Here is a 27,723-nt window from a genome sequence, read left to right as displayed (position 1 = left end):
TGTGCTTCTCTTGTGTGCTGGAACCAGGGTCAATGCTTCATATGATTTCTCTGATCTTCCTAGCAGCCCCGAGAGCAGATGTCACTGTCTGTGCTTTACATACAAGAAAACTGATACTGGGGTTTGGAGCACCTGGCCCTGGGTCCCCCAGCTGGTGAGGGAGAGGACTGGAATTCAGACCTCAACCTGTCTTCCTCCAAAAAGTAAGCTCCTTCATGTCATGCTGCTGCTGCCATTTCTAAAAATGAAAACAAATTATAATCAGAATAAAGTTAGGGGCTTGTAATTTGGATTCTCAGGCTCTTGTAACCCAGCAGAGTGTGTCTTCGAAAATTCTTTTGGGAGTTTTGATGAAATGTAACCAGTAAATACAGATGGCTTCTTTATTCAAGTAGAGGAATGTTGATAATTGATAAAAATTCTGACTTCCACCAAGATGGAGGCAAAGGTAGAGAGACTGTACCTTCTGGCACAACCAAAATAAGGACAACAACAATTTAGAAACAAAATAACAACCAGAACTGACAGAAAAATGAACTGTATGGAAGTCCAACAACCAAGGACTTAAAATAGACACATTCATCCAGACTGGTAGGAGGGGTGGAGTCCAGCAGCCAGGCAGAGAGGGGTTGCAGCAAAAAAAAGCAGTGGCACTGGGGATGCAGGCAGCGGCTGGCAGACCCTGGGCACAGGGTGGCAATGGGCAGACCCAGTGAGGCGGCGATTGTGAAGTGGGACATGGTACACAAGGCTGCTGGCTGACCTAGCAGTCCCACATTTGCACACAGATAAACCAGGTGAAACTGGGGAGCGAGACAGACCACGCAATCCACGGTCCCAGTGCCAGGAAATAAAGTCTCAAAACACTGATTGAAAACACCTGCGGGGGTTGAGGTGCCTGGAGAGACTCCCAGCCTCACAGGAGAGTTTGTTGGAGAGACCCACAGGGTCCTAGAATGTACACAAGCCCACCCACCCAGGGAACCAGCACCAGAAAGGCCCAGTTTGCCTGGGGGAAGCGGCAGAAGTGACTGAAATCCAGTAGCAGAGAACAGAGCAAGCGCCATTATTTCCTCTCAGACCCCGCCCCCACATACAGTATCACAACCCAGCAACTGGGTTGTCCTGCCTGGTGAACACCTATGGCTCTGCCCCTCATAAGTAACAGGTGAGACAAGAAAAAAATAAAATGGCCCAAATGGAAGAACAGATCAAAGCTCCAGAGCAAATACAACCAAGTGGCAAAGAAATAGCCAACCTATCAGATGCACAGTTCAAAGCAATGGTGATCAGCATGCTCACAGAACTGGTTGATTTTAGTCACAAATTAGGTGAAAAAATGAAGGTTACACTAAGTGAAATGAAGGAAAATGCACAGGGAAACAATAGTGATAGAAAGAAAACTGGGACTCAAATCAATGAAGTGGATCAGAAGGAAGAAAGAAACAACCAAACAGAAAAGAATGAAGAAATAAGAATTCAAAAAAATGAGAGGCTTAGGAACCTCTGGGACAACTTTAAACGTTCCAACATCCCAATTATAGGGGTACCAGAAGGGGAAGAGGAAGAGCAACAAGTGGAAAACTTACTTGAACAAATAATAAAGGAGAACTTCCCCAATCTGACAAAAGAAATAGACTCCTAGGAAGTCCAGAAAACTCAGAGTCTCAAAGAAGGTGGACCCAAGCAGGAACACACCAAGGTACATCATCATTACATTAGCCAAGATGAAAATGAAGGAGAGAACCCTAGAAGCAGCAAGAGATAAGGGGACAGTCACCTACAAAGGAGTTCCCATCAGACTGTCAGCTGATTTCTCAAAAGGGACCTTATAGGCAAGAAGGGACTAGAAAGAAGTATTCCAAGTCATGAAATCCAAAGACCTACATCCAAGATTGCTCTATCCAGCAAAACTTTCATTTAGAATGAAAGGGCAGATAAAGCATTTCCCAGATAAGGTCAAGTTCAAGGTGTTCATTATCACCAAGCCTTTATTATATGAATTGTTAAAGGGAATCATCTAAGAAAAAGAAGATAAAAAAACATGTTTAGTAAAATGACAGCAAACTCACAGTTATTAACAATCACACCTAAAACAAAAACAAAAACAAACTAAGCAAACAACTAGAATAGGAACAGAACCACAGAAATGGAAATCACATGGAGGGTTAGCAACAGGGGAGTGGGAGGAAGAGAGAGGGGGGAAAGGTACAGAGAAAAAGTAGCATAGATGGTAGGTAGAAAATAGATGGGGGGGAAGGCAAGAATAGTATGGGAAGTGTGGAAGCTAAAGAATTTATGACACATAACATGAACTAAAGTGGGGGAATGTGGGAGAGAGGGTGTGCAGGGTGGATGGGAATGAAGGGGGGAAATGAGACAACTGTAACAGCATAATAAAATATGTTAAAATTTTTTCACTCGATATGTAGACAGAATGGATCACTAAAGAGACTCAATAATAACCAGAAATCAAGATAGGTTTTTAGTTAGTAAGTTAAATGTTCTCTTAATTGAATACTAAAGGTGGGGATTGCTCTTTAAGAAAGTACTTGACTATGGTTTTTAATGTGATAGCAATTCAGGATTTAAGTGTCACATGTTAGTGGACTTTTTAAGAGAACAAAGGGCATTAGTTAGTATTGAAACAGGAATTGGATTTGTAACCAAGTGCCTCTTTAGCTACCTGCTTTCAGTCAAAGGTCACTGGCCATCCACTGCCCAGCATTATTCCAGTGTACAGTCTACCTCTTAACATCTTACATGTGAGAAGATCTTTATAAGCTTTTTGATATCTGAATTAAAAAATGTTGCTGTTTTTTTTAATTGAAAGCAACTGGCTTGGAAGCCGTAAGGGTTTTACATAAGATGATGTCGGGCGATACTGCTCCTAATTGCCCTTGCTAGTAGTTTCACTAATAAATTCAGTTAAGATCCCAGAGCTACGTTTGTTTAAAGCTAAAAGAAATGATTTTTGGCACCTACAAGCTCCTGTGGCTGTCACATTTGGGTTGATGTTTGTTTTCTTTTTGTCATGGTGTTTATATGCCCTGGCGTGGGCCATGAGTGAAAATGCATTTGATGATCTCCTGGCCTCACCCCACTCCCTAGTGAATGTTTATATAGATGACAACACCCAGTTTGGTGCTGTTAACACTCCTGCAGCAGCCTGGAACTAGCCTGGGGGTGAGGGAGTATGTGCTGCATGTGACAGTTGGGGGCATAAATGGTGAGGTCAGGAGCCTTCTGTGAAGTAAACATTCTCTAGGTATCCAATTCTAGAAGCACCTTTTTGTGCTGTCTTCCATAGTGCCTTCCTATAGGAAAAGACTATAAATATTCATTCAATCAGATAATCTCACAACTTGATCATTACCTTCTGGAACTCTAATTCTGGACTTGCTCTTAGGAGCCCAGATCTCTCAGCGTTGACAAGGACACACTTATGAAAATAAGACAGTGTTGTGCAGGATGAGGGTTGCAGGCTGCTGTCTGGGGCCAATTTATGGTATCATATGCAGCATCCCTGTGTAGGTTTGACTGTGAGCTTGATTAACATAGCAGATACTCTTCCAGATAGCATATTTAACAAAATGCATTCGCTTTTCTATTTTGCTCACCATTGTACTGAGCAGTGTATGTGGATGTGTTGGACACAGTGGGGCCTTTCAGGAAACAGCAGGATGATTCTAGGCAGAGCATGACAGGTCTTTAGAGGGACACACCTGCTCTAACCCAAGCCCACAAGCAAACTGTGGACTGAAAAGAGGCTCCATGAATTGAGCATTGACACCGAGCCATGGCTGTCCGAAGGCTCAGGTGGTTGTCAGCCATAAGTTTAGCTTAGCTCTTTGAGTAATTTGTCACGCCTCACTCAGCTCCTGCTGGGCCAGCACGTGCCAGCTTAGTGTCAGAGTGCCTGTTCACCAGACGGCCACTCAGGCCTAACATCCTGCTGTTCTTGCAGACCAGCAGCTTGCTGGGGCCATGCATGGAGGGCTGAGTCGTGGCAACAGCCAAGTATTGTGCAGAATAAGCATGTTTAAAATGAAACACGAATGGCATCAGTGGGTCCCTCTAGAATTGGGCCTGAATGAGTGCCTCTTGCTAAGGAAGTTTGGCAGTCTGTTCATTAGTTAAAACGAGTCACCAGGAGCTCAGCCTGCAGTTGAGAAACCAGTTCAGGCTCATGCTGCCCAGGCCTTGGACTATTATGACCATCTATATAAAAGATCATAAATCATCAAGGGGCCACTTTTGAAATCTTGAAATTCATTTTCCTTTTTTAAAGTTACATAGAGTAAGCCTAAGGAGAAATTCTGGAATAGTGCTGTCCAGCAGGTCATTCTACGATGATGGGCATGTTCTGTCTACAATCCAGTATGGTAGCCCCTAGCTACATCTGGCTATTGGGTACTTGAAATATAGCTAGTGGGACAGAGGAACTGAATTTCTATTTCTTTTATTTTAGTTAATTTAAATTTCAATTTAGATAGCTACATATGACTTGTAGCTGCACAGCCCTAGAATGCTTCTTGTCTCCTCATGGTGTGAAAAATCTCCTTCTGAATATAATTGAAGAGGAAGAAGGAAGAAAGACCTGCACTGAGAAACTGGTTTGCATACTTTGCCAAAAGAAAACAGAAAAATCTATTCCTATTTTAAAACACGTGCTCTATCAAAAACTAAGTAGAAGGGCATAATTGTTATAACTCATATTTTTAAAAGGCCATTTTGAAAATATAATGAGAAATGGCAGAATTACTTTTGTTCTTCTGGTGCTACAGGCAATAAACAGATGATGGTCCACATTTTTATGTTTCTGGAAAATTAGCATGATTTTTGAAATAACTAAAACACATCTTTTAACTTTGGTATTGATGATGCAGAAGGGGAAAATGAGACATCATGCCAACTTCCCCAAGTGTTAATTCATAAAGTCATACATGTGGTGGCCCCATCGCTGTTGAATTGTCGTGACGCTTTCCTGTTATTGAAAGTGCATGATTCACCTTCTAAGGAAACAGAAGCCACACACAAAAGGGGAAGATTTGCTTTCTGCCCCGTGAAAGGCAGCCACACACAGGGGTCCTATTAAGACAGCTGGAAAGTTGCTTCAGCATGTTACGCTTGTAAGTTTTATTGGTGACTGGTTTTTGATTGCACATTTGAATGCGTGTGTTCCAGACTACAGTTTTAATTAAAAGCAGCAGTCTTTTAAAAAAATTATTAACTTGCACATTCTCTGTTAGATTCTCTGACTTACTAGTTCCCATGTTCTAATGTTCATAGCCTGTCTTTGCTTTCGGCCCAAGTGCCCCCTCAGAGCATACCTCCTGTCCTTTCCTCTTCCCAGTAACATGGATTTGCTTATTTTTAAAAGTGTATTCCACCATCTTAGCACTGATTCTTGCTTAAAGTATCAAATCATTTTGTCAGTAGGCTGAAAATAACGTTTTATCAATGAACTAGGAAAAGAAGATCCAGTGTTGTCCCACAGTTGTCAGTGCAAAGAGGTGCTGTCATGGTTATTTATAATAGCCAAAGTTTGGAAGCAGCCCAGCTGTCCATGAGTAGATAGATTAAAAGGCTGTGGTACATTTACATAATGGAATACTATTTGGCCATAAAAAGAAGGAAAGCTTACCTTTTGTGACAGCATGGATGGACCTGTAGTGCATTTATGCTAAGTGAAATAAGCCAGTCGGAGAAAGTCAAGTACCATATGATTTCACTTATACATGGAATCTAATGAACAAGATGAACTAAAAAGCAAAATAATGACGGACTCATAGATAAAGAGCAGGCTGACAGCTGTTGGCAGGAGTGGAGAAACTGAGTAAAAAAAAGTGACAAAATAAAACTCACAGACATGGACGACAGTGTGGTGATTGCTAGGGGTGGGCAGAGGGAGGTGGAGGAGAGTATGGGACGAATAAATGATGATGGACAGAGACTTGGCTTGGAGTGGTGAACACACAGTACAGTGTACAGATGATGTGTTATAGAATTATGCACATGAAACCTGTATAATTTTGTTAACTAGTGTTCTGCAATAAGTTTACTAAAAAGGAAAAAGATGTTTTCATAATCAGTGTCTCCGTTTTTGTTTGACTCAATCTTAACAATGTTTTGATGTGATTCTATAACTGTGTACATTTTTTTGTTGATACTAGTGTTGAATGCAGTTAAAAAATCTAAGAAACATACATCTCAAAATCAGAATGTTATCATTAATTATGACTAATATTTAATTTTCAGACAGATGTTAATGAACTTGCCATGTAATTTCCCCCACACAATGTAAAAGTTGCATAGCTGTATGTAAAATGAAGTAAACTACATTGTTGTTGTGTGTGTCATTCTGCACATGCACTTGTTTCCTTAACCGATTACTGCAGCTACGAAGAGCGAGCTCTGTATCTCGAAGCAATAATTCAGAACCACCGTGAAGTAATGACATTTGAGGATTTCGCAGCCCAAGTCTTTTCTCCATCTCCAAGCTACTCCCTTGGTGGAATGGGTGAGTGTCTACATTATCCTTCCCTCACACGCTTAAGACGCACTCAAGCAGCAGATGTACACCTGTTTTTCACAGATAAATGCTTGCAAATTTAAGGACAGCATTCTCCCTCTGAATCAACTAATGAATATCAAAAGGAATGATGACATTCATTTTAATTTGTTTTGTATCCAAGCTGTTCACTCCGTTCTTTTCTTCAGCTATCCTGTTAACCCCCAGATCTAGCAAGGTTAATGAACTTTTTCTCAGTAATGTGCTCTGGTTCATTCAGTAGTGTGGGTTTCTTGCTGAGCTGGGAATATGCTGTGTAAAAGTGATGCCTGAATTGGTGCTTACTTATCAAAAAAAGAGTTCCTCACAGTCGAAGCCGTTGATACTAATGCTAAATGGGGATTATCTTGCCCAGATAGTCAGGTCAGGGATTAATGGAGGAGAAATGGAAGGACAGTATCCTGGGTCCATCATTACAGCGGTGCAGCCTGCTAGCTTTCTCTCTGTAGTGGCCTGTGTCACATGGACCAGCCGCTGACCAGAGTAGCACTTGGTATGGAACCTGTTTAGAAACTGGCTTACAATCATTTTCATTGGTTAGGCAAATGCAAAATTTCAGAATTTTCCATGAATGTTTCTGTTTTTAGGTTTTACTCTTCTTATATTAACAATTTGGGGGGGAAATGTGTACTGCCACTTAAATTGATTGTATCATTACTGTGGGGTTTTGTTTTCAAAGAAGAGAATTACTTTTAAATTTCTGCATGTAATTACAGTTTAATTGCCTTTCAGAAAGCAAGTGGGATATTTGGTCAATGCATGTTGAAATTCTCAATGAAGGGCTTTCTTCTTCCACTAGTGTAAACACAACTGTAAGGGTGCTTAACAGATTTTTAACCTGTATTGATTGTCTCTGAACACCACCTTCCTTGTCCTATTCTGACTTGTTAACAAATATCTTCCACACAAAGTGAAAAAAAATTAAATTCAGTGAAATAAATCACTTACAAATAAAATCAGCCATGCATCATTGTTTAACATCCCTGGCTTCTATCCTTGCCTCTCCCAGCTTTGTTGGGAGATAAGAGGGAAAGGCTTGCACTTGCACAGGGAGCCAGGAGCATCAGGCAGAAGGCCTGGGAGATAAGCGAGCTGGCTGTGGTACCAGAGCCACACAATTTACATAATCATGCCTCTGCTTCCTGGTGAGGCGTCAAGAAACACAGGGATGGCCTCTATTGATCTTTGTTGAACTGGAATACTAAACTACATGAGAAAAGCTTATAACTTCAAGCTTTGATTAATGTTTCCTACATTAAAAAAGTAGAACAGCTGTGAATTGAATTCTTTTATACAGTCTGCCAACATTCTATCTAAAACCAGAAAAAGAAAAATCAGTTTCAAGAGAAATGAAGATTTTGTACCCAGTCTAGGCAGAGGTCTAAAATTGTTTATAATTTTTAGTGAAAGCACGTGAAAGATATGTAGCAAAGCTAATTTTTTAAAAGATATCATTCTGCTTTTTCCACCCTCATGTATTGGGACTTGAAATTTGTCAGTGCTTTTTGTCTGTTTGTTTTTTAAAGATTTTACTCATTTCTTAGAGAGAGGGAAAGGGTAGGAGAAAGAGAGGGAGAGAAATATTGATCCGTTGCCTCCTGCACACCCACAACTGAGGACCTGGCCTGCAATCCAGGCATGTGCGCAGATCAGGAATCAGACCAGTGACCTTTCAGTTTGAAGTTTGTAGGCTGGCGCTCAACCTACAAGTGTAGTGAGCCACACTACACTTGTGAGCCACAAGTGAGCCACACTAGCCAAGGCTGTTTTTTAAAATCTTGAGAAAGCTTTTCATTTCTTAAAATGAAAGAAATTAAATAATAACTAGCCCTGGTCGATGTGGCTCAGTGGATTGAGTGTCAGTACAAACCAGAGGGTCACCAGTTTGATTCCCAGTCAGGGCACATGCCTGGGTTGCAGGCCAGGTCCCCAGTAGGAGGAGTGCAAAAGGAAACCACACACTGATGTTTTTCTCCTTCTCTTTCTCTCTCCCCACCCTCTCTCGAAAAATAAATAAAATTTTTAAAAAACAAATTAAGTAAAATCATTTGTCAACTCAACTATTACATTCTTAAGGCTCTTGATTATTGAAACAAATATTGATGAACTTTATTTTCTAGGTATATTTTAACTTCTATATAAATTCGTTTGATTTTTTTCAAAAAGTTTATCATTACCTAAATCAATTCAAATAAGTCAATGTGTAGGTAACATCTTAAGTGAGATTCTAGGAGTAATTTGGATTTTTTAAGACCTGAAGTTTGGAGACAATTGCTGACAAGCTTCTCCAAGAATATCGCATTTGCCAAAGTCACTTAACAGATAAAGATTCTGACTGCTCCTAAGAGTGGACATTGGAATTTGTACAAAAGGAACATGAAACCAAAGATAGGATATCAAGACAAATGCTGGTCCTTTCTCTTTTCAAGTTATTAACATTAGTGTCACATTTTATAATGTTTGGGGTTTAGAGTATTCTGTGTGGAGTGATAAAAATACTTATATAGATATATCACATCAATCCATGAATGCAATTTAAGTTTGGACATAATGTTCTCTTTTAACGCTTTGCATATCTGCCCACCATAATGATTAAGAAAAAACTAGCTGACAACAAGCCAACTGGAAAAATTGACCCCCGATGAGTGGCTCAAGCTCCCACAGTGCACTGAAGACCCAGTCAGACCATCCTGGCCAGCAGTGTCATCAAAGCCAGGCCTTCGGCTCCTGCTCACATGCATATGCACAATCTGAACAAGTAGGGGCTCTCAGGTTTTCTTTGTATCCTTGCTACAGGGGCCTTTGTTGTTAACATAGAGGGAGAATAACCTGCATGCTTATTCATTCCACACTGGGTTTGTCACACCCAGTAGCCCACATTTTTAAAGGTAAGAACTCCAATGTCAGCCTTTAAGTTCCTGCTATAAGTAAGAGATGTACTAAGTGAGAGGGGCCTGTGCCCAAAGAGGCCGCTGTTGGAAAATGCCCTCTCCTCAGACTCTCCTGCCCCAGGGCTGTTGCTTGTCACCCAAGGCAGCCATTGATGGTCACAGTGGCCAAGTAAATGTGCCTCTATTCATGATTTACTCTCAACCACAGATGCAATGTGGAGTTTTTGTTGTTTGGCTAATAGGCGGGTGTTTAGCATTTTTTTAAAAGTTTTTTTGTTAAAAAAACCTATTTTGCCAGTCCAAAAATGTTGTTTTAAAATACCACCTACCTCATATCTATTCCGCCCATTACTTGTTTTGATAATACCCACTCTATAATCAGTATTTGAGCTGCTTTTTAACCTAGCCCTGTAATTTGCATTCCTTTTGATTCCTTCCTTATTGACCAGCAATCTTCTAAGTGGTAGCCAGTATTAAAATATTGGGTGCAATTAACACAAATGTGTGAGCGTTTGTATATATATATATATATATATGTCCATATATGTGTGTATGTGTGTGTTTTATGTATGTGTGTATGTGCATTTCACATACTTTGGGGGAGGGACTAAGTGTGTACTTGAAGCATGTTTCCAAGGAAGGGAGGGCCAGCAGAGAGGCCTTTAAAGGGTTAACTGGAATGGGCACCCTCGACTGCTGGGAGGGACTGATGTAATCACTGCAGCTAACAGCCAAGTGCATCTGTTCACCATGAGGTCATTCTTCTGCATGCTAATGATTTGGAAAATCAAGTATAATGCTTGACATTATCAGAAAATATATAAATAGTGTAAATCTTTGCTTTTTGGAAGATACTCTTAAAAAACAAAAGGAGAAAAAAGTAACTTTAGCTTGGACTTGAGATTATTTTCACAGAACTGCTTTACAGACTGTGTCTGGACCTTAAAATCTTGGAGGAATCTGCTTGTGTCTATTGATAAATGATCCCCAAGTCACTATTACAATTATAGCTAACAATTGGTAGTGAGGATTATAGATATGTCTAATTTAATATGTATTTTAAGAATTCTCACAGTTATTAACAACCACACCTAAAACAAAAGCAAACTAAAAGGACAGCGAGATCAGGAGTGGAAACATAGAAATGAAGATCTCAAGGAGGGTTAGCAACAGGGGAGTGGGAGGAGGAGAAGGGGGGAGAAGGTACAGAAAATAAGTAGCATAGACAGTAGATAGAAAATAGATGGGGGGCAAGAATAGCATGGGAAATATAGAATCTAAAGGACTTGAGACACATGATCATAAACTAAAGGGGGTAATGGTGGGGATGGGGGGGTAGGGTGGAGGGGAATGAAGGGGGGAATAGAACAACTGTAACAGCATAATCAATAAAAAAATTAAAAAAAAATTTCCAAGTGCTTTGGTCAGAAGTTGATCAAGATGGATTTATTTCTCAAAGAATGTCTAAAACCAAGAAAAGTGAGGGGTATTCTTCTTCATATATGAGCATTGACTGTTTGCTAAAGATGCCAGTACTGTTTGTTTTCCCTTCTGCTTTAATATTGCTCCCAGCAGAGGGAGCACAGACCTGTATTTATTTGTTAGCCTCACATGACACAACATGTGATTTCTCCCAGATATGGTCAGAAACACTTGCTCCTTCGTGTTAGGCTATATTGTAAAGGCTCCAGGATTTAGAACAAGTGGGAGAAAATTCCTCACTAGGCACCATCAGATTCTGCAGCTTTTAATATATATCATATTTGGAGCTTAATGCAGATTAGTCTGAGTTTGTCTCACGATGCTGCTGCCACTGCTGCTATTGTGAAAAGCTTCAAATTTTCATCCCTCATACTCAGGAATTGCCCAGGTGCCCTCTTAGAAAGGTTTATCATGCTTATCTACCTAACAGAAAAGACCTGAATTTTTTTTATGAAAAAATTATTGTATTAGGTTCACAGAAACTATCAGAAGAGTCTGGGTCTGTCTCCTAGCAGCCTGTTTCCTAGAAGAAGAGGTGCAAGCCAGGGCCACAACATGCGGAAATGCTAGCCCAGTGACAGTCCTATGGGACAGTCCTATAAATCAGAGCCATGGCTGCTGGTTTATTAATATCAGTTGAAGATCAAAACTAAAGCTCAGAACTCCATTCAGATAATCCAGAAGTTACCCTTAAATTCAAGTGCTCTTGTGACACTATCTATTCAGGAACCCACGGCCACCCAGCTCCACCCCCTCAGGTTGTAGCTGGGCAGGTATAGCCACACACCCTGCAAACAACTGGGTGCCCCGTGTGCACACTCCTTCCACCCCAGTAATCTTTCCAGACCCAGCCCAAATCTTTCTTCCTACATAAGTGATTCAGTTCTGTCCCCTTTTGCATATGACATTTGAAAAATTTTTTAGGTGTATTATACTTGAAAATGCAATGGAGCATTCATAGGAATTTTTTAACCACCCACTATCCCACTAGCTTATGCAAGTCTTTGTCCTCTGCGTTTGTTTTCTTCTATCTATAATAGGCTGTAAAATCTTCAGTGAATGATGCATACAATTTCTTTCTTATAATATATGCAACAGGAGTAAAATAGAAATGCAGACAGAAAGGAATCAGGCTATTGCTTTAAGCAGTACAAGTGTGTCTCCAGACCACAGATGTGTGTTAGGCCTGATGCAAGACACAGAACAAACACCTGCAATTGTGATTCACCTTTCCCCCTTCCTTTCTGGTCTCCTAGTGAAAGTGGACTAATGATCAGCAGTATGGCCAAAACTGCCATGGAGAATGCCTGGTTAATCCACAGAATGGATGATGCAATTTGAATAGCTGACACTTGGTTTGGGATGCTTTTGTAAATGTTATTCAAGGTTTTAAAGGAATTCTCAGTTGCCCTATTTAGTACCCAGTTTGTCTTGTGATTATTCATCATTTTTTCCTCTTAGAACTCTTACTCTCCTCAACATCATCTTTGGAAGGCAAGAAAAAGATGAGACAAACATTGTTTAAACTAGATCTGATAGAAAACTGTGGTGTCCCTTGTCAGATGTCAGCCTCTCTGGATTGGCCCTCCCCTCCCTTCCTTTGGCAGCGGCCACTGAGGAGGACTGGCCCAGGCATGGTAAGGAACCACAGAAGGCTCTGGAGACCTTGCGCTGTGCGTTTCCTTCCCTTCTGGAGCTTCAAGTCTTTTTAAGGAAAAGCAGATACTTGTGAACCACCAAAAATGGCTAATGATTAATAAGCCCAGATTAGTTAGCTCCAGATTATAACTACATGTCAAAAAACCCCAAAAAACAGTCAGCTAACCGTTTGCAGTTGGGTTGACATTTCCCTGAGATAGGCTGTGCCATCTGCCTTGTGAGCCTGAGAGAATAAAAACTTGCCTAATGTGTGTTAGATATTCTACTAAGCAGCCTGCCAGCCAATTTTTAACTTTCTCACATTGGCTAGGAATTGAGACATCTGAGAACTGGGAGGCCCTGGACAAGAAGAATATAAAGGCCAATCAATGTAGGAAGAGAAGAGAGGAAAAAAGGACCCCTTTAATAACCAGTGCAGGGATACGCCTGCTCCAGGGCAGGTTTCCAGAAAAAGAAGAGACCCGGGATTATTTATTCTAAAGTGTTGACGTTACATTTAATTTGTTCCTTTGCAAGAACTTGAAGATGCTGCTTTTTCTGTGAATTTCTGTCTTCGTTTAGTTCTGGTTTCTCAGTCCTTGCAGGGTCTTAAGAGCAAGTGGCATCTTCCTCCCTGCCTAACTGCTAATTATGGTCTCTGGGGATACTTCAGCAGTTGCCAAGAGATGGCCAGCAGGTACCAAGAACTTTTCTCAGTTTTTGAAAATGACTCTTAATTAAAGCTTACTGGAAATAACATTGAGAATTTGTTTCAGAGAGTCTGGAGGTAGCTTCTGACACCCTAGATTTACACTCCTGGTGAACCATGGCTGTGGTCCTCACGTCTTTCTGGTTCTCGTAGGTAGAACACATACAACCTCAGCCATTAGGGCGGTTCCTAGAATACTCCATGGCTTTGCTTAATTTTCTTTTTAGCAAAAACCAAACCAAAGCAGAGGCCAAATGGAGCCTCTCTTACCAGCATTTAGGTCTGCTGATGGAAAAAAGAAAGAATATTTCACACTTTTTTCCCCAGAAGGCTCTATGATGATAACCAGGACATTAAACCTCTAAACAGCGTAATAGAGAAAAAAGTTGAGTCTGTTTTCCCCATTAGCCTTTAAATTCTCTCAAAGGCTGAAAAAAAATCCCTTAAAAATTAGAACATGCCAATCAACTTTATTTTTAGAAATACATAAAGTATTTACAGCTTTGACATGTCCAAAATTCATTTCTCAGCCCTAAGAAACCTAGTAGCATCACTGTAAAGAGAGCCAAGAAAGACTAGGCAGATCCCCACTTTTCAACCACTTCAAGAACAGGAGACAATAAATTCCACCTACCTGCACCCTAAGGCCAGGTCCCTGCCCACAGCACTCAGCTGCTACCTGTGGTTGACACTGTCAATGAGCATCTCTCTTCTCGCCAGTGAGGTTGCTTGATGGTGAAGAAAGCCACTGCTGGTCTTCCAGGACTCACTGTGAGGTTCTACTCCCCCAGCCCTAACCTCAGGCAGAGCCAAGAGATGCAGGCTGCCTTTTAGTGGCTGCTGATATATGTTTGGGCAGACGCTGCGGCCAGCGTGAGCCTGTGCCTGGTAGTTAGGGAAACCTTGCTCCCTAGCTACATCCCTAGGGCTCCAAGTAGCTAGAGAAACAGCCCGACTCTAGTTAATGCCAGAGCCCTCTTTGACATCTCAGCGTGTGCTCTCTGAGTCCAGGCTCCTGACCAGGGGGTTGTTAGCTGGATCATCAGGGGCAAGAGTCCCACAGGAGAGGGATCATCACAAAGAAGAAAGAAAGAAACCAGAAATGGGACTCCGTGGCCATGAAATTGACTCTGGTCTTTACCCCAATTACCCAAAGATGTTGACTACCAGAAGCCATATTTAGATGTTAAAACTCTGGTCTGGCTTATGTCCTGAGACACACTACGCACACCTTTGCTGCAGCTTGAATACATGGGAACTGTAGCCTTACTCAGATCATCACATAAACTCCATGAAGAGTCAGGCCTTCAACACACTCATTTCACAAATGTTGAGAATATTGAGGGGTACTAAGAAGAAAAAGAAGAACCATGAGTGCTACTAAGAAGGCAACACTGGGGTGGAGTGCACTTTAAACTGGGGGTTATGGAAGCCTCCCTGGGAAGGAAACGTTTGAGGAAAGACATGACAGAGATGAGGGAGAAAGACTTTAGAATTTGTGGTGGGGGACAAAGCACTCCAGGCTGAAAGAACAGGAAGCAGAAAGGTCCCAAGGCAGGTATCTTCCAGGAACAATGAGGAGCCCCTTGTGGTTAGGACAGAGCAAGCAGGGGTGTGAAGAGGATGAGGAAAGTTGGAGCAGCCTTGTGGGCCCAGAGTAATGGGCTGTTACTCTAGTGAGATGACTAGCTTTAGAGAGTATTAAGCAGTGAAGTGACATGATAGATTCTTGTTTTAAAAGGTCACTCTGGGTTTCTGTGGGGAGGGTATTTAATAGGAGGGGTGGCAGGGAGCCTAGATCATTAATAATCCTATTCCTTGGTACATACCAGGCATGTTTGACTAATGAATGAACATGTGGCAATTCCAGAGATGTCCCCCCTGAATATTTCCTATGGGTCCACTAGAGAGGTTCAGTGATGACCCTTCACCCCAGTGCCATAGAAGGCAGCCCCTGACCAACACTGCACAGGTAAAGGGAGCACAGGGACACCAGCTCTTTGCAGGGGGAATTTGTGTGGTGGAAGGAAGAAGGTGAAAAGAAAAGCAGTCACATATTCCCCACTCCTGAAGATCCTCATTCCAGAACTTGGTGGTCTTCAACCAGTGAGGTGGCATGAAGAATCCTCCTGGTAGATGAGTATCTCTGGTACACAGAACATTGCTTGAAGCGACTTAAAATGACTCACAATTAATCCAGAAGAGCTAGGGTATGAGAGTGAGGTTCCTTGGGACTGTTTCACTCTTGTAAAAATGGTCTCCAAAACAAACTGAACAGTAATAGCTTCTTGCGTTTGTGTGGAGCTTTGCAATTTTAATGCACACTGTCCCCACAACCTGCCTTCAGTAGACCAAGATTTATCTCTTTGGCAATTTTGAACCGAGGAGGGTTTTTTTTTCTTTTCATCGTCAAGTGGCTGGTCATATCAAGGCCAGGGCTCAAGTGCTTAAGTTTCTGCTCTCAAACAAGACTCATTGTGTCCCATTCTGACAGGACCCCTGCTTGTGGAGAAAAAAAAAAGGGGGGGGACAGGGAGGAGAGGATGAGCTCTTTAGTGGCAAAAGCAAAAGGTTCCTCTCCAGAGGCAGAGAGGACTACTTTATAGAATGTATGACAAATGCACACCCACTTTGGCACAGGTAACTGAAAAGTTGACAGAAAGTTAACCAAAATATTTCATGTTATGATGTAAATGAAGCACCATAGGAACAATTCACACATAGAAAATATCTTAATTATGGCCCAGAATAGCTTCCTGAATGTCTGAAAACAACAAGACAGCTTTTATCAATGAAACTAGCAGTCAGTTCCATTGCTTCTTTAATATTTCCTCAAACAAACAATGAGAACTCATTGTTCTCCCACAAGTCACCACAAACTTAACTGCTACATTTTCTTGAGCTATTGATTATTAGGAATTTAAAATACACCCCTATGCTGCATAGAAAATCACACTGCAGTCCCACTTTGCTGCCCAACGCCACTTCTGACTTTTTACAAGACAGATGAAGGCAAGTTAGAATAAACCTGAAAGATGACCTTGAAGAAGAGTAGCGTGTTATCTAACAGGTGGCCCCATTTTCTTTGCCTTGAAGATAGTTGAGTGTTTAGTGTGGCACAGAAGAGCTGCTGGGGGCAGCTGCTTAGCTACTCCAGCCCTCTACCTCCTTGGGTGTTCACGGGGTGTTTGTTTTCCCCTAGAACTCAGAGCCACTTCTGTTGTGTCACTTTTGGAAAAGTACGAGCAGTAGCTACCCAGACTACATCTATGTTATTTTTCCCTTCTTAAAACTAGCATTATTGAAATATAATTCATGTGCCATACAATTTAGCCATTTCAAATATACAGTTCAGTTTTTCATATATTCACAAGGTTGTAGAACCATCACCACAATGTAATTTTAGAACATTTTTATCCCTTATAAATAAACAAAAACAAACCCTCTGGTAGTCAATTCTCATTCACCCTGTTCCACCCCTAATCCTAAGCAACCCAAGCCTACTTTCTGTCTTCATGAATCTGCCTGTGCTAGACATTTCACATGAGTGGAATCATATAATATGTGGTCTTTGGTCCCTGGCTTCTTTCACTTAGTATATTCTCAATGTTTATCAAAGTTATAGCCTGTATCAGTATTTCACTTTTTTTATTGTCTATTGTAAAAGTAGACCACATTTTGGTTTTCCATCAATTGATAGAAATGTGAGCTGTTTCCATTTTTTTACCTATTTATGAATATGGCCGCTACAAACATTTTGGTAGGTTTTTTTTGTTTGTTTTGAAATGTGAATTAAATCTGGTAAAATGAATAGCCATCACTTTGGCCAGATGCAACTGAAATTTTGGTGTTCTGTGACGTAGGGAGAGGGTCTGGAAACCTCTTTTCTTCAAGAGGGCCTATCAGGAAAGTTGACAACAGGATTTAATTTTAAATCTATAATCTACTTAATCTTAGTTACATATCTATAAGAGTATATTATAGTGTGGAAGGGGGAGAGAAAAATATTAGGAAAGTTTTTTCACGATGTTCCACATACTTGCTTAGTCCCTAACTGCACAGGTGCTTATGCACGTGCAGGCACATAACATACACACTCTCTCTGCGTGCCTGCCTTTGGTCCAGCTGTCCTAGCTTCCTGCTGCAGAAACAAAGTGGATGGGCAAGACCAACAACCAAAAGAGGAAGCTGAGCCCAGGGCCATTGCTGCAGGTTGGAAATACTGGAAGCCCCTCCTTGGGCCATTTGGAAATGTTAATTAGGCTGGCTAATTCCCACTGATCTTGGGTTGCCAGTGTTGAGTTGAGTGTGTAGGCTTACCCCATCCATGGCTGTACCTGTTCCCTTCCTCAGAGCCATTCCAAGGGGTCTGAATAACCCAGATGGCTCTCTGATCTCCCTCGCTGTCTGCCTTCCTGATGGAAGGATATTTAGCACTAAAGCTGAAACTCTGGTCCAGTATTCTCTCTCTCATCCATGCCAGCTCTCAAAATTATTCCCTTTCCCATTTATCTTGAATGCAGTTAATTATTTTCCACACTGTTCAGTAACAAGAACCCAGAGAGAGGCAGCCACTTTTCTTGTCCGACCCTGTTCAGCTTATCCCAGGTGCAAGTCCTGGATGGCACTGGCCTTGGAGACGAGAAGTTTGGTTTAAGACCTTGTTCTTTTGCTCCCAGTGAGTACAGCAGAGAAAACATGCCACAAAAGACCCAGCAGCTCTTCAAGAGCCTCCATGACACAGAACTCTGTGGAACACAGAAAATCTTCAACCAAGATTATTTCTTGTGTTTTTAATCTATTGTATATTTTCCATTATTATTTAGTCTCCTTATACCCCCATGCCTCCCAGCAATCACCACACTTATCCATATCATGAGTCCTTTTCTCTTTTTGCTCAGTTAAGTCCTCGTTGATATCCAGAGTATCAGAGAAGTCACATGAGCCCAAAGAAGTAAGGCATCTCTCTCTAAATGACTTCCAGATTCTCTGGGTTCCTGCTCTGTCTAAGTCCCTGAGTGGCACACTGGCATATGAGTTATACCTGAAGGGGTCTCCCCAGAAGGGTCCTGCTCAGCTGTTTTTAGGTGTGAGCAGGGCCAATTCTTGATTCCCAGCACCCCTAATGTGTAAAAAAAATTACATTTAAGACATATTAACCCCATAGTACAGTGTCTTTCAATCTATTTTTTTCATTATTGCCCCACCATGGAGGCTTCTGAGACATTTTTATTTTCTAATTTGTCCCCTTCCTGAAACACCACAGAAATACTATCTGTCTGTTTATTTACCGTACTTATTTCTGGGCTTTATGCACATAAGGAGTGAGATACTTTTGCCTCCCAGGGGGTAACATTGCCCCATTAGAATACATACGGTAACTCCCCCACCAAAGCCCCAGGGGTAGGGGCTTCATCTGCTTTCTTCACTGCTATAGCCCAAAGCCTAGAACAGCACCTGGCACATACCAGATAGCCAGTGATGAAAGAATGAAATAATTATGCTTTGTGTCTCTCCCCCATATCCCCAAACATCACACATCTTTTATCTTTCTGTCCCTCATCTCCAAGCACAGTGCTCTCTTCTGGTGCCTTCCAGCCTGCCCAGGAGACCTGCCACCTCATGCTCACCCCTAGGGATGTATCAGGAAGCTTATAGCCAACACCTATGTTCTAAGTGCAGGCCCCTGCCCTTTGGTAGCATTACCCATGCGTCAAAGGCTAGTGATATTGCAGCCCCATGGAATAAGGTAGCCCCCAACTGTCTCTGCCTTTGCATCTCCTTAACTTACCCATGGATTGAAAGTTATTGAGACATTCTTTTTGGTGCAGCACACCACACCAGGCTGCATCTGGGGACACACTGGGGAGAGATGCAAACCAGTCCTCATCAGCAATTACAAACAAGCCTCCATTGTTAGCTGCGCCATCTGTTTTCTTGGTTTCTACCAATCAGGTGTCTCTACGCCCAGCATAACAAGGACTGAGGGGGCTGCAGGGGAGAGAGATCAAGGAGCTTCTCCATGAGACCCCCTTTGCTCACCCTGGAGAAGTTCCATGGCATGATGCCTGGACAAGCTTTACGGCCTCAACTCAGGGAAGATACATGAAGAGAGATATTACGTGTGGGTGTTTTCTGTGACAGGAAATGGCCCCACAGCACAGTGTACTGGGGTGGAAATAGGAAATTTAATAACCACATTATCTACAGGACTCACAGAAAATGTTCTACTCTGTTACCAACAATTAACACCTCCCAAGAACTTCTTGTTCCCTCAAGCACAATCGCTGTGGTAAGAAGGAGTAATTAACAGTGGTTGGAAATCAGGTAAGACAGAGAATGCTGCTGGATCACCACAACCAGTTATTTATCCTGAAATTCCTAACCCCAAATGACTTTTTGTTGGGGGCAATAGATTTTCATCATTAGATTAGAAAAGAGTCCCATTTAAAAGTATGTCAGTGGTTGTCCCAATGGCATCTGAACCACCAGTCTTAGAGACTAGCCCTGCTCACTGTGCCAGCCTTGGCAGGCATGGTCAGCAGACAGTCCAAGTTTACAAATGTGACCACTCGGACAGCACCCTGTGTCACTGATAAATGTCCTTTGTCTGGGTTTGATTGTGGTCCAGTGATGCTAAATTCAAGAGCATTTGGGGATGGGGTGCAGAGCAATGGCCTGGATGCAGAAAGAGGCAGCATTTGCTAAGAAAAATCCATGTAGAAAATAAGATGTGATTGAGAAAACCTGTCGCAAATTACAGAAAAGCTCAGATACCCTCTCTGGCTAGACATGACTGCTGAGATCCTGCTGCTCCTCAAGTGAGGGCAAACATGGTCCAATTTCACCACTACAGAGTCCCCTTCCCGACTTGCCCTATGCACAGCATGCCTTGTGCCTTTTTTCTAGGGATTGTCAATCACAGGTGACACTACGACTGAATTAACACATTATGTACAACTCAGAAACATGGAAAAGGAAACTTAGAGACATATAAACTCACGTACATTAAGGGTATAAAATTTTTTAGGTCATCCATTGAATTCCAAATATTTGTCTCGGAAAGTCTTATCTTTGACTATATTTTACAGCAAATCAGTCTGGAAATATTGGGCAGCAGGAAAAAGGATACAGTGGTGAGTACTGCCCAGTGTCTTTAGGGTTCACAGTAACATCTGTTTAATACATCCTAGGAATGCTAATGTCTTCTTCATTTCACAGTTGTAAATGTGACAGCAGCTATAATTCTGTCCTGCCAAGTTGAATTTTAAGTGAATTTTTAATTCCTAATGATCTCTAAGCCTGTGACAGCACTCAGGAAGCCCAGGAATAAATGTATTATTAGCACTGTGTTCATTATCAAGTTGGGTTACCGGTGTGCTAGCTGTATTCATTTGATTTTATGTTCTTTTTCTTCAGATTAAAATACATAAAGTTCTCATTGCAGTATTTGAGCAAGGTAAGACCAACACTTCAGCAGATTTCCCCAACCACCCTACTCTTGGGGATAAGTATGTAAAGTCACTAACAGACCTCCTTCAGTGGCTAACATCTCACTGAAATATGCCCTCCCCTTCCTACTGCTCCCACCCCACTTCCCAAGGGCTCTGCCCACACTCCTGCCCCTGCATGTCTGTGCTGGGAGGGAAACTCAGCCGCGCCTTTCTTCTGCTACTGCACTCTGGGTGGAATCTGACACCAACACCTGCCGTCCCAGAAAGTGTCTTTGTTGCCTGCCCTATTGTGTTGGGAGCCTCAGGGAGCCAGTGGACTCAGAGCTGCCCCCCTTTTGGTTGCCCAAGCCTGGAGGAGCAAGATCTTGAGATGGGCCACTAAGACTAAGATGTAGCACGTGCTGGCCTTTGACCACTTGCCTTAATCAGAGCCTCCAAGGCCTCAGATCAGGAAGGCGTGTTGTCCAGGGGGCTGGTGAATAGAACAGATGGGGGAGGAAGAGCAGACAAAAGCTGAGGGAAAAAAGGGTGGAGAACCAGGGAATCTCAAGGTTTAGGACCCAGACGGCAGGGCAGGCACTGCAGGTGCTGTCTGTCTTGGTCCAGGTCCTTCCCTGTGTGCACTGACAGAGAGCCACATCCATGGATTCAGGGCTGGCTGAATATCCTCTGCGGTGGCCTGGCTATACCAGTTCATGGGCTGACAGGTGGAAAGGATGTGAGATGATGATGACATGGAGAACATCAAGCTGTCTTTCATTAACAGCATTGTGAGAGTGGAACACAGGGCACAGACACCAATCACTGTCTTAATAAATGTGCAAGTGGGATGTTCCGGCTCAGATTTTTGGTTTATCCAAAACACTACTCTCCCCCACCAGGCAGGGGCTGTTGTATCTGCAAGCCACTCAAGCAGCCACTATCACAGCTAGCTGACCCTCCAAGCCAACTGCCCTTTCTTTTCACCTCAGGCCCTTTCCTTTGACCCAGTCCTGGAACAGTATCAAACTGGGCTCCCTCACATCAGGTTCTAGAGGCAACACCAGCCACAAAACTCAGGTGCTCATGATGGGCCAGGCAGAACAGGGGAGTACTATTCCCTCTAGCACTGGGGGCTTCATACAAAATTCTTGATTTGCTGGGACCACCGTATTCATGTGTGTCCTCATGCTTCTTACACAAAAGTGGTGAGTGGGGCTCAAGTGTCCTTTAAATAGGAACCCCCCCCCAGTTTTCAGCAGGAAGAGGATGAGTGTGTTGAATTGTCTCTTTTGTGGCCCACCTGCTCATTCCACAGCTATCGCATCCCCATCAGTCATGGGGTGTGGTGGGCATGGCAGAAGCCATTGCAGGCTGAGGATGTGCCAGCAGAAAGTTGGAGACTAGAGGAATGCAGGGGGACAGTGTGATTCTGTCTGTAGCATGGAGATGGCCTGCCCCTTGCCCTCAGCTGTTGCAGCTACTGCTTTCAGACAGACGTTCAAAAGCCACTTTGCTACAGAGGTCCATGCAGCTGTTCAGAGTTGGCATCACCCTGTCCACCTCTGCCCTCCCTGGGTGGGAGTGGAGGGGTTCAGTATTTTCCCTTTACTTAATATCCTATCTTTGATCATTACTTTCTCTTTCATTCACTCTCTTTTTTGTTTTGGCTTCCTTCTCCCAATGTGAAATGTTAAAAAATTTGAAGTAAAGGCATTTCAAAATGGAACATTTTATGGGATTAAATGCAAGTTCCTACCTCTGACTACAAAGGGACAGAGAGATGCCTGCTACCAGTACAGTCTCTTGCCATAGATGACAGTATAGCTGTGTTGTCTTTGTCAGAAGCAGCCTGTTTTTCAAGATGAAAATAGAGGGGTGCAGGACCCCTCTCCTCTTGACCTCACCAGGAGCAAAAGAGAGGAGAAAGCCCCTGTGAGGGAGCCCCAAAGTATAGTCTTGGGACTCACTGGGGAGATGGCCTCCTCAGGTCCAAGCATTTTGCAAGTATTGATTTTAGAGGCTCTTCCTAGAAACAATAACATAAGGTCAGAATACAAAAACAGATTCTGTCAGATACCTTCCATAAATTAATTTCAAATGCCAATAATAATAAAAATTTCAAAGGCCAAATCCCTGGAAGTGAAGCATCTTGGGAGTATAGAAGCTTGCTTTTGAGGCTTGTTCCGGAAGCCTGGGTGTAATGAAGCAGGGTTTAAAAATAGACTGTGAGGGGGGAGCAGGGTGATGAAATGATCCTATCACCTACAGAACTGCCCTGGGGAGACCAGACTGCACTGGCAACAGTGGCTGTGTATTGCAGCAAACATTCCTGTATTCCTCTGAGCATGCTCCCACAAGCCAGGGGAAGGGGAGTGCTGTGGCCATGCAGGCTCATTTTACTCCCTTCACTCCCTTTCCCTCCAGTGCTAAATAGCAGTCTGCTCATCTGGACCCATTCAGACAAGCAATTTAATCCTGACCTCTCATCTCAGACCCTTTGGGGAATAATGGAGTTATAACTCCTGTGAAATATTAATATGTAAATATTAATTAGTATTTAAAGATTAGTATTCAATATCAATATGTAAGTAAGGACTGGAGCCAGAATCACAGACAGGAAGCCACAGAGTGACCTGTGAAGTTTTACTTGTTTTCTCATTGACTCTGCACAGTGCTGCTTCATTTACGCCTCCTCCCTTTACTGTAATGAGATATCTTTTCTCTTCATTCTTCATTTCGGGATTCGACAGTAGGGCTCAGTTAATTTCACAAAGATTTGTGATTTCTTTTATGCTTCAGGAAAGTCCAGAGGAAAGGCATTCATTTGTTGATTCATTCAGCAAACGTCAGCACTCACAGCACTGGGAAGGCATCAAACCCCTTCCTGGGGATGTGGATCCATTTCTTCTGAGTGCCACCTACCCTCCCTTGTTTGCATCTGTGCCCACAAGGGCCTCACTTGGTGCCATGACTCCGTCTTTCTCTGCTTCTTTTGCAGGGCCCTGGCCACCAGCCTGAGTGCCTGCCTCACAGCGTTCTTGGCAAAGAGGAGATGGTTGAGAGTCCCCCATTACCCACACCCAGAAACCTCCAAACCCAGACACTCCAGAAACATGGCGGTTGTGCTAGAGCCCTCAGCAAACCTTCCATTAATGGACTTCCGAAGTTAAAGACAAATCCCATGGAATGTTGCAGATTGGACTTTCAAACTAGGCACTGTTGTCTTGCCCAGAAACCTCATGAATCTTGGGCTTCAAAAGAAGAAAAAGTCACCAACAAACACAGACATACCCACCCTCATTTAGGCATTGGTGCGGCTGCTCCAGGCAGAGGCAGCAGAAGATTCCAGGCTTTCAGAGAGGGGGCGCAGGATGTCTGGTTTCTATGCCCTATGTTGTTTCCTCTCATTGATGCACCCAAGCATGATTCACAGAGGGGCCGGCAAAACAACGGTCAAATTGTTTGAGGAATTTTCTCTGTATTGATTTTGCTAGGTCTCATGTTAGAATTTATGGTTTACTCAAAAATTTCATCATCAGGGAAATTGGCTTTCCCTAGGGTCTTTTGCCCAGGAGAAGTTTTACCTCAGTTGGTGAGTGTTTTTTCACCTGGTGACTGAGGCCTACTAAATGAGGAGAGGTTTTCCTGAGCATGCTGGATGCACTCCAGGTTATGACAATGATACTTCTATCACAGAGCACTCAGATGTTTCTAGAAATGCAGGGTCCTGTCCCTGTGAAAGCTCTGTAGGTCAGGAAGCTCCCAAGGCCCCTCTGAAAATAGCACCAAGCAAAGACCTTGGCAGCTCAGGTGCTAGACTGAAACAGGCACCGTGCAATGTCCATCTGTCTCCAAGAGCTTCCCCTGGAATTGTGCTCTCCTGCCCACTGCCCGGACAAGGCCGTGGCAGGGGCCTTAGGGATATTTTCCATCGTACAGAGCTTTAGGGTGACAGATTCCAAGCAAGGGTTTGATCATGCTTTTCACTCATTTGGCTCTAAGGGATGCATAATGACCTTATTTTTAAAAAAGAAAAGGAAAACCAATGAAAAGCTCTGCCTCTGCTGGCACTTTCACAGCACCCTTGCTGGGTGTCTGAGGGTGTCAGAAACAGAAATCAGTCAACAGGGGAGACCTCTGCTTCTCACCTGTCTTGGCCTGTCTCAATGTGGAGTTTTGCCCTGCCACCCACTGCAGTCTTTGTCTTGTAAGGTCATTTCAGACACACAAGTCCAGAGTAGAGTAAACTGCTGGCTCAGAATTTGGGGGTGTGGGGGGAAGGCAGCTACTAGGGGATGCTCCAGTCAGAAGAGAGGTCAGGCGTGCATCGGTGTTTTCCCTCTCCCCTCTGCCCTCTGCCCTTCACCCTCTGTCCGTCTGTTCTGCACCCATGTGTGTTACCCCAGCCTGCTTAGGTAACCTTTCCGTGAGCCCTCAGAGCTACTTGATAGTGTCAGTGCAGCCATTTTCACTGACCAGTCAGTTCTTTCTGTCAACCATCCAGTTGGTTTGGCTGGCACCTGACCTTTGAAGAGAAAAGGGCAGATCCAAGAGCAAGTGAAAGGGGATTGGAAGGTCTTTCCTATTAGAAGGGTAGACCTTCTAGTTCTAAAGAGAATTGTTTTTTTGCTCTATAGGAGATTCAAGTGGGGCTTAAGGCCCAGGCCCATCAGGCAGAAGCAGCTTAAACACATCTGTGTATGAGAGGATGGGGGATGCCCCAAAGTAGAAAAGACATAGTCTTAGTCATTTTGTGCCATTGTGTAAACAGGGATTTGTTCCCTGGTTGGGGCTGAATGGGCAATGTAAAGGCTGACTGGAAGTCACAGCATTTTCTGTTGTCTCAGTAAATTTCAGGAGTTTATGTTCCCCTCCCACACACACACACCTTTTTAATGATTTGGGCTTTCTGGTGGGCTTAGTTTGCCTCATAACTCACACTTGAGACTGCCTGTGAGTTGCTTGTTTCGTATTTACAAAATAGCCAAACCTTATTCTTTCCAGGAAAGGCAGTGTGTGTTGCTGGGCTCTAGAGTCCCATGGAGACTCTGTTGGGAAGTAGTGTCTAGAACATTTCATCTTAAGATTCTATAAATCTCTGGTGCAGAATTCTTGGATTTAGTTGAAGTGTTGGAACTTGGGAGTCATACTGAACTCCCCTGGACTTCTGCTCCATGATTCCATTTTACCTCCAGCAACCAATGCTTCTCTCACCCTGCAGTGGCAAACTCAGTTGTAGGTAGCAAAGACCTTTCTGTCATCCCTAATGATTTTGACAAGTCTGTGACCCCAGATTACAACCAGCAGTTTTGCCACTGGAGCTTTTCCTGAGCCCACTATTCTTAGTACTGGGTTTCATTTGGAGACTTGGAATGGGGAAATGGGATCTGGCAACCAGGTTTGTTTGCAGTCATGTAGACTTGAATCATTTTTGTTATTTGAGGTGGAAAATTGAAATGGTCAAGTCTTTTTTTTTTTTTCACTTAGAAAAGTAAATACTATGCTTTTGTAATTAATGCCTTTCAACTAAATTGCTAAGGGTCACTCATCTGCTGGGGTCCCACCTGAGTTGTATTAGTAGGTCAGCCGTCTGTAAACAAAAGTGGCCCTTTATTGGCCCAAAATTGGTAAGACTCACTGGCTTCCAGGCAGGACCGGATGATTCCCTTACTTCTCTGCACTCTGCTGTTCTGTAGTCTCACTGAGTAGGTTTTGTACCTAAAAAAATAGTAACGGCACAAAATGATGGCTCCTTTAAATATAGTAAAGTCTTAAGTAGCCAGAAGGGAGGAAATTTAACTTGGGTAAATGACTATCACAGTGTCTTCATGCATTTAAGCCTGCAGTCCCTAAAAATCCATGGGGAAGGGTAGAGGGTTCAGCCTTCATTTTGTGAGAGAGGCTAACAGATCAGATCCTTAGCCTTACAAACAAGATCACCTGGGCCCATAGCTGTACAAATCACATTGCATCTTCCTGAACTTCCTCCCGTGCGAACAACTGTGCTTCATTTACTGTTATATTTGTATCACCTGGAAGCTTAAGGGACTCCTTAAAAACTTACTGTGATGTCTTCCATGTAACTATGCTACCTTTATGTCTACTGAAAGGGAGTGTCTGCATCTGAAGGGAAATTAAACATGAACAACCATCCTTTTAGTTGCACTCAATATCTATGTATGACATACACATTAAATGAATGCTTTCAGGCCTAAAATATCTAGTTCTTGTAAAGAAGGAATATTATAATTAAGTTACAGCATGTCATTTGATTTTTATTTTGCTCTTATTTTCTGAATGTTCACACCTGGGTTTACACCCAGGTGATAGAGACGTTTTTATGTAACACACCCTTTCGGTCATGTGTGTATGTTGTGCCAGGTCGCTGCACAGAGCGTGCCACGCCCAGAGAAGCACACAGCTCCACAGGTGACCACCACGACTCTCTAGTCTACCCTCTTTTTCTTCTTAATTATGATTTACTGTGATGATTTAATAAAATAGAAACACAGCACTTATGTGCCATATGTTTTTTTGTTTGTTTTCATTATCATCTGTAGGAAAATGAAGTTTATCCTAGCATTTAACAAAAGATGGTTTGCGTTTTTACCAGAAAAGTTGTTCAAAAGCTTTCTGTTTCTAAATCGAAGCTGAAATATTTATTCAAAATAGTAGTCAGTACCTACCCAATGAAAAACTGGCCCCTGAGTGCATAACATGGTACGCTAAGACTACTCAAATGAGTATTTGAGTCTAAGCATTATCAATCTAATGGATTTAAATTCATCTCTTCACAAATAAATAGCTGAGTCTATATTTCCTGCGATTTGTATCAGGGCCCACGGGACCCTCAACATTGGCTCCCATCTCTCCGGGTGGCCCTCTGCACGAGCCACCCTTCCAGAGGTCTAAAGGCTCAGGCCCTGATGAGCATGTAATTAATGGCCTCTGTTGCTGTGGCTGAAGTCATGTCTATGCACTGGCCTCAAGACT

At 42.8% G+C, this 27,723-nt stretch overlaps 1 protein-coding gene across 2 annotated transcripts in view; it reads left to right on the top strand.

Moving 5' to 3' along the window:
* Window positions 1-27,248, top strand: part of RALGAPA2 (Ral GTPase activating protein catalytic subunit alpha 2) — a 431,148-nt gene extending 403,900 nt beyond the window's left edge. Inside the window, exons 39-43 of one of the 2 annotated variants that reach the window (XR_008392593.1) lie at window positions 6,402-6,523; window positions 9,172-9,355; window positions 20,386-20,430; window positions 20,714-20,753; window positions 23,729-27,248. Coding sequence is in view for 1 of the 2 variants with exons in the window: in XM_053670940.1 (XP_053526915.1) it covers window positions 6,402-6,523; window positions 20,714-20,718 (127 nt within the window). In the remaining variant the exon portion in view is untranslated. The remainder of the gene's footprint in view (window positions 1-6,401; window positions 6,524-9,171; window positions 9,356-20,385; window positions 20,431-20,713; window positions 20,754-23,728) is intronic. The other variant, XM_053670940.1, reaches the window with a different exon arrangement.
* The last annotated feature ends 475 nt before the right edge of the window (window positions 27,249-27,723 follow it).

Source organism: Artibeus jamaicensis, unplaced genomic scaffold (assembly GCF_021234435.1).
Source record: "Artibeus jamaicensis isolate MK-2021 breed Jamaican fruit bat unplaced genomic scaffold, CSHL_Jam_final contig_65, whole genome shotgun sequence".
NCBI lineage: Eukaryota > Metazoa > Chordata > Mammalia > Chiroptera > Phyllostomidae > Artibeus > Artibeus jamaicensis.
This window is presented reverse-complemented; position numbering and strand designations above follow the sequence as displayed.